This window comes from Pyrus communis, chromosome 10 (genome assembly GCF_963583255.1).
Source record: "Pyrus communis chromosome 10, drPyrComm1.1, whole genome shotgun sequence".
In the NCBI taxonomy this organism is placed as follows: domain Eukaryota; kingdom Viridiplantae; phylum Streptophyta; class Magnoliopsida; order Rosales; family Rosaceae; genus Pyrus; species Pyrus communis.
In genome coordinates, this window is record NC_084812.1 from 11,016,151 (window position 1) to 11,028,549 (window position 12,399).

A 12,399-nucleotide genomic window follows, 5' to 3' on the forward strand; every position below is an offset into this window, starting at 1 on the left:
TGAAACAAGCACCAAGAGCGTGGTACGGTAAGATTGCAGAGTTTCTAACACAAAGTGGTTATTCAGTAACACCTGCAGATTCCAGCTTGTTTGTCAAAACCAATGAAGGAAAGCTAGCTATCGTGCTAGTGTATGTGGATGACTTGATCATAACCGGTGATGATGAGGCAGAAATTCTTCGGATGAAAGAGAATTTATCAGTCTGTTTCCAGATGAAGGAACTTGGCCAACTCAAGCACTTCCTTGGTCTAGAGATTGATCGCACACAAAAAGGAATATTTTTCTGTCAGCAAAAATATTCCAAAGATTTATTGAAGAAATTTGGAATGCTCGAATGCAAGCCAATTTTGACACCGATGGAACCAAACGCCAAAATGTGTGCACATGAAGAAAAAGATTTGGAAGATGCGACAATGTATCGACAATTGGTAGGTAGTCTGATCTACTTAACCTTGACTCGACCTGACATTTCTTATGCAGTTGGTGTGATGAGTCAGTACATGCAAAATCCAAAGAAGCCTCATTTGGAAGCAGTTCGACGAATACTGAGATATGTGAAGAGTACAATTGACTATGGTCTTTTGTACAAGAAAGGTGAAGACTGCAAGTTAGTTGGTTACTGTGATGCTGACTATGCGGGAGATCATGACACCAGGAGATCAACAACTGGGTATGTGTTTAAGCTTGGTTCTGGAACCATCTCTTGGTGTAGCAAGAGACAGCCAACGGTATCTTTGTCAACCACAGAAGCAGAGTATAGAGCAGCAGCAATGGCAGCTCAAGAGAATGCATGGCTGGTACAGTTGATGAGTGATCTACATCAACCAGTAGATTATCCAGTACCATTGTACTGTGATAACCAATCGGCCATTCGCTTGGCGGAAAATCCAGTCTTTCATTCAAGAACTAAACATGTGGAAGTGCACTACCACTTTATCAGAGAAAAGGTTCTACAAGAAGAGATTGAGATGAGACAGGTCAAGACGAATGATCAAGTTGCGGACTTGTGCACAAAAAGTTTAAGTACAGGCAAGCTCGAAAATTTTCGTTGTCTGCTCAGCACAGTGCAAAGAATGAGAGCTAACATTGAGGGGGAGTGTTGAGAATCAATGTTAGGTAGAATCAATGTTAGGTATGGTTGAGTGGAAAAAATTAGGTGCAATTAATGGGTTTTGTGTGGTAGCAAATAATCTTAGTTTAATTAAGTGTGTGGTGTAGCTTTCATTTGGTTTGCTATAAATACCCAAGTCCTCAAGCATTGTATATCATCCAAGGAAAAACAAAGCCTAGAGCTAAATAAGAAAAGCTTTGCTAATTAGTTTGTTTTGTGAGCTTTCTTTAAGAGTGTGCTCTATTTTCTTCTTCTTGGGATCATTAGAGTTATCTTGGATACTCTTCTTATTCAACAGATAATGTCCAAACTACAGTTCCTTTGCCAGTTTTGACAGATGCTGGCATATTACAGGATGTTCCAACTGCAATTTTGCAGTAACTGAAGTACTGGTCCAATAGCAAAATCATTCTAAAGAGGATGCTACTTGGGAAGTTTACCATGAGTTGAAGTCAAAATTTCCAATAGTTGTTCATCTTTGAGTATATTGTTTTTTTTTTTTTTTTTTTTTGCAGTGTTCTTGTACTAGCATATTACTTGTATTGTTTTTCTTTCTCAAATGTTGATCTTGTGATTTGTAAGTTCAGTTTTAAGGGGGAGGTATTGTTAGGATGCTATGACAGATGGAATCAATCTGTTGGTAATTGTTGTATGGGAGTTAGTTGGTTAGTCAGTTAGATTGTTAGTTAGAAACTTACTACATATAGTAGCTTGTAAGGGAAGATACTCAGTCAATGAAATAGTAATTGGTATTCTGTATTCTCTCTCTCTCTGTGCAATTACTCGAAGACATAGCTAGGTCTCAACAGAAACTTTGTTATAAAATATCAACCAAATTGAATGTTTGGAGATGATGGTAAAAATAATTAACAATTTTGATTATTACGTTCGTAGAATAAAATGTTGTCACATTATCATATAAAGAATAATTGCTCCACACTTGTAAATAACAAAAAATTATCCGAGCATAGTACATGATGGTGTTCTTCAAAACAACTCTCTGATGTGTTTACTAATTGGAAATGGGTGAGAGGAATGGAATTGATATTTATTCTAACAACTCGAGAACCACCAAGAAAAGTAAAGAATTGAACGAGTCAAAATAGGAAGAAAAAAAAAGGAATGAGGACATGTCAACTACCACCTAATCAATCTAATTGTTGGGCAATCAACTATTGCATAAAAGATTCTATTGTGAGAGCCACATATTTTGATCCCATATATTTGTTAACAAACACCGAAGAAGTCATCAATCGTTTCTTTTAATGCATATGGGCTAGCATAACATAAAATTAGGAATTAGAATCATTTTAAATATCATTCTAATTAGTTAAAATATCATCGATGAGACGTGATATTTAACCTAAAATTTGCTAGTCGAAGAGGTCTAGTACTTTTTTTTGGTTTTTTGAATAAACGATATTATGTATACTAAGAAAGTGGCAGTTTGGGCTAAGTCTTACAATGAGCTAGCAATAATGTGGTTCAAATTCTCCTTTGACGAAAATCGAATATAAAACATCTCGCCTACAAGTGAAAATGAATATCACTAGATCATACTAAGTGATAGTACCTTTTTACGATTAAAAATTACAATCTTTGGCCAAACTAAAGCGACGTTAAGTTCAATTTTGACCTATTTTGAAAATTACCCAAACTGAATGAAATCATCAAAAAATTAAAAAAAATTAAAAAAAAAACCCTAAACTATTTGACTTCGACATCTACACTCTCTTAGTAATAAATTTTCTCGGTATTGATCAATCTACAATACGAGAAATTTTTAGTTACATTTGATATACTTGATAGAATCTAAACTGAACCAAACTGGGTTATGCCTGTTTGGACTTGGACTCATCTAGATGAACTCACCCTTTGGCGGGGGGTTGTTGAATACAACATCCAGACAAATGCATTTTTAGTCTCATAACCATTTGGCTTCAAGGCTCATGAGAATAGCGGGGAATGTTTGGACCTAGATTTGTCATCCCTCATTCTAGTCGAAGGGGTGCACTTTCAATTCGCCCTGTTCGAGGTCGAACACCCTTAGCGCACTTCCTGTTCGAGGTCAAAACCCTGAAATTTTACTTTCTTGTAATAGGAGTATCTGAAACATAATTATTTATCAATTCAATTTATCCAACCAGTTTGTTTGAGTTGATGCAATTCACCTTCCCATACATCACATCAACCACTAAATTAATTCCACTCCACTTTTACGAACAACGCTCATTCTAAAATCCTTGCACCAAGGCACAAAGACATCTTGACTGAGACACATTTCTTCCTTTGTCCTCAATCCCATTAAAAAAAGTCAAACCAAGTGCAACCAAAATTACCAACTTCTCTTACTTGATTAGCCTTAGACCGCGAGTTAGCACAAAAAAAATCCCAAAAAATCATCGGCTTCCGGTCGGGACCCATTTTGAGACCAACAATGCCACCTCTAACAACAGTCATATGCAAACATAGCCAAAACCCTCTACGTTATGTACATGATAGGATGATGCTATATGTTTGCTCAATTCTTTCACAATCCGAAATGCTTGTAGTTTTTTTTTTATAATTTGGGTCTAAAATGGAACAGCTCCATCTGCCCCATTTAATTGTAGATATTGTCCATGCATGAATGATTTGGTAAAAGGTCGCGTCACTTTGAAACCACCTGGACGGTAAAAGTGATATATGTATGTACCCGTGCTTTATCCAAAGGAATCTTATTTGAGGTAAAAATGAGGGTGTGATATTTGGGTTCTACTTCCCATTGAATTTCAACGAACTAAATCATTTATTTTTTCATATTGCATTTTATAGATCATTCCTGCAAAATATTAGCCAAATCGGAAATGTTTGAAGAATCTAATCAAGTTCAAAGAAATTGACCTAACACTATATTTTATGAAACATCAAAATTTCACCATGACAATCAAATGGAGTAAATGGTTTTAGATTGAATTGACTTTTTGTAAGGATGATGTATAAATAAAGACTTAAAAAATAAACGGTTTGAATCTATTGTGTCATGGGCTCTCAAGTGTCTACTGCTAAGGTTGTCATGCACCGATATTGTTTCTACTTAACCATTTAAGCCCAATCCGTTAGGTGGAATCAAGCCCAATAGACCTTAGGTGTAGGGTTTTATCTTAAAAGACATCGGGAAAATTAAAAGTGGAACACTTATATTTAAACCTTAGATGTTGCACTTCTCAAACGTTGGACTCTCCTTACATCCATTTTGGCTTAAATCGAGCTAACCTTTTACACAAACAGGATCCTTGAAGTTTGATGTATAATAAGTCTCACAAGTAGTCCCTATTTTAAAACAAAAATGAAGATTCATTTGAACAAGGGCTCGGTGTATATATATATATATTATATAGCTTTTAAAAGTCAAGAGTTCTAGAATGCAATATATTGGAATATAATTAAAGAAATTGAAACCAACGATAGATGAATGAGGTCGGCAATGCTTCATAGTTCATATATACTTGGACAAATTCAGTCGTACAAGGATCGGCAAATACAAAGCATTGATTTACATGTTGATTTGTTTAAGGATTTGCTAATTAATTAATATGGACCCGTTACCTCGACATGGGAGGGCTGAAAATTATATGTTTCTAGAACTCAAAACGTGTTGCTTTTCTTCCTCCTCTTTGCCCTTTCCATTGTACCAAGTTTTCCATTTAAAAGTAAGTAAATAAAAGTTAAAGACGACTATCAAGCTTTATTTCTCATCCGGTGCAATGTAACTAAGGATGCCGTATTTTGTTTTTTTTTTTTTTCTGGTTAAAAAAAAACTTAGAGGGAGATTGGTTACTCCCTCCACTAGCAACAGGGCATACTCACAATCTCAAGTCGAAAGGACTTACATGTGACATCCAAACTGCCAGCTGCCACATGTATGGAGTTACGTAGAAATTTACATATCACACACTAACAAAAACTGCTGGCAGCGAGACTCGAATCTTAGTAAAACGACACATAAGATAGGGACCTTACCAACTGAGCAAACCCGGCAACTAAGTATGCCATATTAGCATTCATAAAACTTGTATTTTATCAAATAAATATTTGTCATTTTGCACAAACATTAGTAATAGAGAGTATTTATTCTTTTGTTTGGTGTTTTACAAAACCAATTAACAGTACAATTAAGCCATGAAATTTCACATTTAGCCAAAAAGAAAAGTAAAACTACAAATTGGCTCGAGTAAAACAAGGCATATATCTTGAGATCAAATTATTTTTTGAGATATGTAATTCAACGGTAAGGAAATATATATTTTTCTTTTTCCTTTTTTTGTTGTTGAAATTATTTTGTACCAGTAACTGGCGCCCGATGATCGTCATCTTAATTTTAGATTGTTGATCGTTTTATCAATTAAATTATTGCTTTTGTTTGGAGATTATTATGCTCTTCTTTTGTTGAAAATGCGAGCTAAAAGCAAATGTCTAAATAAAACTAATCAATAATAATGCTTTATTACTCATTCTTAACGCGCGTGGAAGCCGTGGAATTGAATAATATTGATTCAGATGCCAATTCTTTGTTGCCATACTTTTGGTTTAGGGTTTTTTCAACTTTCTATACTCTCTTTTTCGAGTAAATATTCTTCTTTTGTTTCATTCCACGAGTTTCAGGTGTAGGGGGTTTGAGTTGTCTAGCAAATAAAAAAATACTAATAATCTTTTTATATAAAACCAGCATTTAATAGTGTAGTTTTCAATATACTAAAAATGCACTTTTCTAATTTTTTGAACAAAACGATATTACTTATGTATAAAAAAGATACTGAAATTAATAGAGATAAAATTGTAAAATGACAGCATTTTGAATTAAAAGAAAATCATATAAAAATATTGCAAAAATAACAGAATTCTTTAAACTTAATATTTAGACCTACTCCAACCGTTGGAGTAAAACTCAAATTTTAGGTTTTAAATATACTCTAACTTGCTCCAACCTTTGGGCCAAATATGAGTTTTGATCAAAAACTCTTTTTGGGGCAAGAATTTTCCCTAAGTTAGTGGGCTGACCAACCATATATCTGTATTTTTTTAATTTTATATTTATAAATTCATTTAATCTAATTGCTAAGATTTATTATGATCAAATCCAAAAGTAAAAAAAAAATTCAACGGTCCAAATTTAAATCAAATAGCTAAAATAATTTTTTAAAAAAATTCTTCCATGTGTTTCATATTCTTTTATAATGTTCCACGAGTTTCATGGTGTCAATTTAGTGATTTTTCAATATTTATTTAAATATTTTTAGATTAAAATGTTTATAAAATTAAATTAGGATAGTGTATATAATTTTTTTTAAGTTACTTTAAGAAATTATTTTCTTTAAATTCCTTCTTTAATGAACTGAGGCTAAAAATTTAACTCGAACAATTGTCCTAGAAAAAAAATACTTCTACAACAAAATCTAAATTTTTCAAATTAAAAATTTTAAATTTTAACCCAAGCGTTGTCCTTTGAGAATTGAGATGATCTAAAAAATAAGCCACTAGATTTTTTTTTTTTTTTTTTTTTTTTTCTCTGCAAAGATAAAGAAAAGCAAAGAAATGGAGACAAAAGAACACCGCACCCAAACGGATGCCGACGCATTTCCTTCCTCCTGACCTGTACCCCAAAACAACCAATCACCAATTGCCACCTTCCATGCGGTTTCTCTCTCTCTCTCTCTCCCTGTCTCCCTCTCTCTCTCTCTCTCTGTCTCTCTCTCTCACATCCCCAATTCCCATTCCGATTCTCCTCGTTCCCTTTCCTTTTCCCTTTCCCTTTCCCATAAATCCTATCTGGTGTAAAAATTTAGAAAGAGGTATGATATTCACACATTTTATTTTACTTTTCATATAGTTTTTTAATTTTTGACCTTCGGATCAGATAAATTGAAAAATATCAACAAACAAAAATTATCCAGAAGTATGCGAGAAGTAAAATAAAATGTATGGATAAAAACTGTAATATTACTGCCTCAGGAGAAGTCTGTCCAAAATAAAAACATTCCCACATTCCAGCATCCCAACCCCGCACCTTCCTCAGGATACTGAGATTAAACCCAAACCCAACTCCCACTCTTTCAATCACTTCTTTCCTCTTATATATTTTTTTTAATTTTTTTAAAATCTCATCTCACTCTCCCACCATCTCTATATCTCCTCCTCCTCCTCCTCTCTCTCTCTCTCATCTCCATCTCTCTCAAGATAAACAAATACCCTGAAATTGTCTCAAAAAACAGAGAGAAACCTGGGGATTTGAGGTAAAAGCTTCCCTCTTTTGGTAACATTCTTAAAATCTCTCTTTCCTTTCTTGCAAACCCATAAACCCCTTTTACCCATTTCTTCTTTTGTTACCTCACAATTGCAGGGTCTCAAAGAATATCAAAAGATGGCAACTTTATTAACTGATCTCCGGCTTCAAGCTCTCTTCATTGCAATTTTCCTATTGTCTTCCTCCTTCTGTCTCCAGGTTTTATTTATTTATAGACCACATCTAATTAGCTCGTGATATCTCAAATTCTCAATATAATTAATTTTCTGGGAATCACTTTTTCTTACCTTTTCTGGGTTTTTTCCCAAATGCCAAACAGATCGGAGAGACGTGCTCGAAAGACAGGGACTGCGACACCGGTCTGAGCTGCCAAACCTGCGCTGCAAATGGCAACACCCGACCCAGATGCACCCGGATTCAACCCACCAGTCCCACATCAAAGGTAATCATTTTTTCCTTAATTAAAATTTAATATTGGTTTGGTTGGTGCAGATGGGTTTGGTTTTAATATTGTCAATTAATTTGCAAATGGTGATTAATTATAGGTGAAAGGTCTGCCATTCAATCGGTATTCATGGCTAACCACCCACAACTCATACGCTCAAGCTGGAGTTAGGTCCGCCACCGGTTCCTTAATTGTTGCTCCCATGAACCAGAACGACACCGTTGCCAACCAACTCAAAGTAAGTTTCTCTTCAAATAATCTCTACCCTGCATTTTTTTTTTTACCCTTTTTCTATTTATTTTTGGACTTTTTCTTTTTCTTTTTAGAGAATGCAATTTTATTGTCACACTATATTTGTCTGAATTACGTATAAAAAATTAAAAAAATTCACGATGCTCTAGCTAATTTGACAAACCCCGAGAAATTGTGTTCTTGGATGACAAGCTGCAAAGATGGCTGGTGTGTAATCAAACGGTAGTCAAATGATGGAAATGTTGACCAGACAAATGTTTGATTTTCCAGGTTTATCCTTTTTATATTCTCTTATTTCATGGTTTTGACAAAATCAATATATTTTTATGACGTGGCAGTTTGTCACTCCATTGATGTCGTCAAGCTAGATGTGTCAAATGAATCGCGCTTGGGCCGACCCGCTTAATAAAACACTAAGCTCAGTTCGGCCCGCATACCTAGTCGATTAAGACTTAGGTCATGCTGGGTAGGGTCACTAAACGGGCCAACTTAGGCAAAATAAACTTTAGTTATTTTAAAATTTTACAAAAACTTATTTGAACATGTTATTAAGCTAAATGCCGCTAATATTAAGTTTTACTAACATTAAAATGTATGTTTTAATTTTTGACAGAAAAAAAAAAAAGAAATATATGTTTTAATTGGAAAATAATGAATAAATAAGATTTTCTTTAATGGGCTGCAGCCGTGCTCGGCCCATGATGGGCCCAACGGGTCAAGGGCCAGTCGGCTCATTGGACAAAATCTTAGGCCCGGTCCGATCACTTCTTACAAATCGTGTCGTGTTGTGCCTTATTTAAATGGGCTTAGACCGTGACATGCCTTATATAAGTGGTCGTGCCCGTGCCGTGATCGTGCCGGCTCACCCGTCTGACACCTCTAGGTCAAGCTAGCTCATGTTGAACCCTTGGTGGTGTGTGCTGTGTTGTTTTGCATGCAGACTTTATAGTAAAGTATTTTAAACAAAGAGAATCCCACCTATATTTTGTAATTTTGCATATATGACAAATGTATTAAGTAAATACATATACAGTAGCCAAGTCATTAAAAATTTAATTCAGGGCATAAATAAAAATGTTTAAAAAAAATGAAAATGATATCAAGTTAAGCATGTGGATGTCTGAGTGATTATTGAAGCACGTGCGTAGCTGTCATTTTTTTCTCATTTTGCTAAATTACCTGTCCCTTTTAAAAATTAAGAAATGGAATCATTTGGGTATTTATGTTGATTAAAAGAGAAGCATCCACCTAATCCACCTGAAACACTTCACTTTCCATGTGTTGTCATGAGAGACTACTACCTACCACATATTTTGCTAGTTTACGAAATGCTAATATAAGTTGCATACACGTGTAGGCGGATTCATACCCTTTTTACTCTCCGAGAAATGCTTAGATTAGTTGCACACGTTTAGGCTGATATGGCCGTTTCACCTTATAACTCTTGCTTTTCTTTGGTGCACCTGAATTATGCTAATAAAAATGAATTATTTATATTGGAATTTGTTTTTCAGTTACTTTTACCATTTTGTGTTAAAAATTATAATTTGGTCGATTTAAACTTGTTTCAACTGCTATGCTAAAGACCGATATTTCCTATGTTTTATTTTGTCGTTTGCTAGAATGGTGTCCGAGGGTTGATGCTGGATATGTATGACTTCAACAACGACGTCTGGTTATGTCACTCGTATGGTGGCAAATGTTACAACTTCACTGCATTTGTAAGTGCTTCAAATTATGCTTTTGCCAAATTGAATTGGTATTACAAGAAAAACATCGTGCTTAAATATTTAGAGTCCGTTTGGGATTTTGCTTGTGGAAAGGCTATCAGGTTTTCTAACAACCCAAAGCACTTCTTACTGCGTTTTATAGAAACAGATAGAAGTGCTTCTGGGTCTTAGAAGAGCTTCTAGAGGAGCAATTGTCAGATGCTTAATCAGAAAGATTTTAAATAAAAAATTTAGATGTTTCTAATGAAAGCACCTTTAGCATAAGCGCCTATGAGCTGAAGTTTCCTGCAGAAACGATCCCAAATGAGCTTTTACTTGCTTTACTGTTATTTAAAGTTTTAAAGGTTGAAAACTGAAATGCTGCTGTTGATTTTGCTTGTGTGCACCAATTTTCTCTGCAGCAACCTGCAATTAACGTGCTGAGAGATATTAAAACCTTTTTGGAATCCAACCCCTCAGAGATTGTCACCATTTTTATCGAAGATTATGTGGAATCTCCGTCGGGCCTGACAAAGGTCTTTGAGGCAGCTGACCTCAAAAAATTTTGGTTCCCAGTTGCTCAGATGCCAAAGAACGGGAGTGATTGGCCAACTGTTGATGATATGGTCCAGAATAATCAGCGGTTGGTGGTCTTCACCTCTAAGAAAGCTAAGGAGGCTTCAGAGGGAATTGCTTATGAGTGGAACTATGTTGTCGAAAATCAATGTAAGTCCTATATTTTATTACTTTTCAAGATGTCAAGCACTTCACCGGATTGTTTGTTCAATATTTGTTCCTAAAATTTTCCTCTACTTTCTTTTAATGCGCGTGTAAAGATTAATTCCTAGCTGAAGATTTTCCTCAATTTTGTTTCGTGTACTATATTCTCAGATGGAAATGGAGGGATGGTACCTGGTTCATGTCCGAGTCGTGCTGAATCATCTCCAATGGACACAACGTCTAAATCACTAGTTCTTGTGAACTATTTTCGCGATCTTCCAAATGCATCAGCATCTTGCATGGACAATTCAGCTCCCTTACTGAGTGAGTCGAAAACTTGCTATGAAGCAGCCGGGAAACGGTGGCCAAACTTCATTGCTGTTGATTATTATGAGGTATTAATTGAGACATTTCCACTGGAAACTCTTGGAAACAGTGTCAAGTAGATAAAAGGACGGGTAGTGACACACTCCCGTTTTCTCCTTATGCACTCCTCTTTGTCCCTAAGTTCTCCCGTGATTTATTCAATCAAAAGACGAGAAAAATGGAGGAGTGCGGAGAGAAAATAAGAGTGCGAAAATTACTATCCAAAAAAAAGACATATTTGCATGCATTTGCCTAACCAATTCTGGTTTCTTTGTTGCAGAAAAGTGATGGTGGTGGTGCTCCAGAAGCAGTGGATGAAGCCAGTGGCCATCTGATATGTGGCTGTGACAGAATCACTTACTGCAAGGTTTGCAAAATTTACAATTAGACTTTATAACTTGTCAAACAAGGGCAATATGAAATTCATCCTAAGTTTTCCAATCTATCTTGTATGAGCAGGTAAATGGTGGTAACGTTACATTTGGTTCATGCGACGTCCCAAAACTTGCTCCGCCGCCACCTGCTGCCGCCACCACCACATCCTCTCAACCAGGTTCCGGTAACTTTGCTTCTCGGGGCAAATCAGTCCGGTTGTTGTGGTTGTGTGGAACAATTTTGGCTACAACTCTCTCAATTCAGATATAATTTGTTCTCTACTTTTGCTTGCTACCTCCCTTGTAATTTTCAAACCACACGAGACATTTTTTTGGAGAAAAATTTGATTCCTCTATTATGAGACCATGTGCAACCCTCTTTCTTGTTGTGGTTTTTTTTTTTTTTTTTTTTTTTTTTTTTTTTTTTTTTAAAGGGACCAACTACTTCACCACGGCAGTCCATCATTTCAAGAGCTGGAAAGACTCACAAAGGTATTTTAGCCTCCTCCTGGCCACTACTGTGTGATTTATCAACGTCGAGAATCGAACCCAAGACATGTCATGTAAACTACGAGACTAATTTGGGTCACAAAATTTTACCGTTAGATATGCTCATATTCGATCATAGTTGTACAATGGAGAGGGTAAAGGTTCAAAGCTAAAAAATTGCTTGATTTGTTTAAAAACTCATCTCCAACTAGCTATAATTCTATGGAACCTATCAGGCCATTATTTACCAAAGAGCACCAAGTTGGCCAAATGTAGCCCCCTCTTAGCATTTTTTGCAATGATTGGTTCATATTCAATAGCTAAATTTGGAAACAATCAACAATAGTTTAATTAAATTAACTAATAAATTTAAAGTATAAACTTAAAACTAAAAAATTATTGAATGCTATATTTAGCTCTTTCGGTTGTAGATGATATATGAATATGGCCTGATATTATTCATTTAAAAATATTTTTTTTTAAGAACTATAACCCAAATGAGGCTATATTTAACCCTTTCAATTGAAAATAACTTTACGTGGCACGTCCACATGCACCATGGGCCCGAGAGAGATAGGCCTGGCTTATCACTTAGGTGGAATATGACCCTTCTTACCCATGAGTTAATTTGACCCATTTGTTGCAAAAGG

General features: G+C 35.3%; 1 protein-coding gene across 2 annotated transcripts; it reads left to right on the top strand.

Moving 5' to 3' along the window:
* Window positions 1–7,255: 7,255 nt before the first annotated feature.
* LOC137747425 (PI-PLC X domain-containing protein At5g67130-like) lies at window positions 7,256–11,538 on the top strand. 2 transcript variants are annotated; one of them, XM_068487530.1, is made up of 9 exons: window positions 7,256–7,403; window positions 7,491–7,592; window positions 7,714–7,836; window positions 7,940–8,077; window positions 9,714–9,812; window positions 10,223–10,526; window positions 10,692–10,915; window positions 11,167–11,253; window positions 11,346–11,538. In XM_068487530.1, the coding sequence occupies exons 2-9, from the start codon at window positions 7,512–7,514 to the stop codon at window positions 11,529–11,531; spliced, it is 1,242 nt and encodes a 413-aa protein (XP_068343631.1). In that variant the 5' UTR covers window positions 7,256–7,403; window positions 7,491–7,511; the 3' UTR covers window positions 11,532–11,538. The 2 variants fall into 2 exon arrangements, with proteins under 2 accessions (XP_068343631.1, XP_068343630.1); XM_068487529.1 differs by having other exon boundaries at window positions 7,257–7,383.
* The last annotated feature ends 861 nt before the right edge of the window (window positions 11,539–12,399 follow it).

Bases quoted from the DNA above. Each gene is read 5' to 3' on its own strand.
- LOC137747425 (XM_068487530.1), top strand. From the start codon at position 7,512: ATGGCAACTTTATTAACTGATCTCCGGCTTCAAGCTCTCTTCATTGCA. The intron at 7,593-7,713 runs GTTTTATTTATT...AATGCCAAACAG, and splicing joins CTTCCTCCTTCTGTCTCCAG to ATCGGAGAGACGTGCTCGAA. The intron at 11,254-11,345 runs GTTTGCAAAATT...TTGTATGAGCAG, and splicing joins ACAGAATCACTTACTGCAAG to GTAAATGGTGGTAACGTTAC.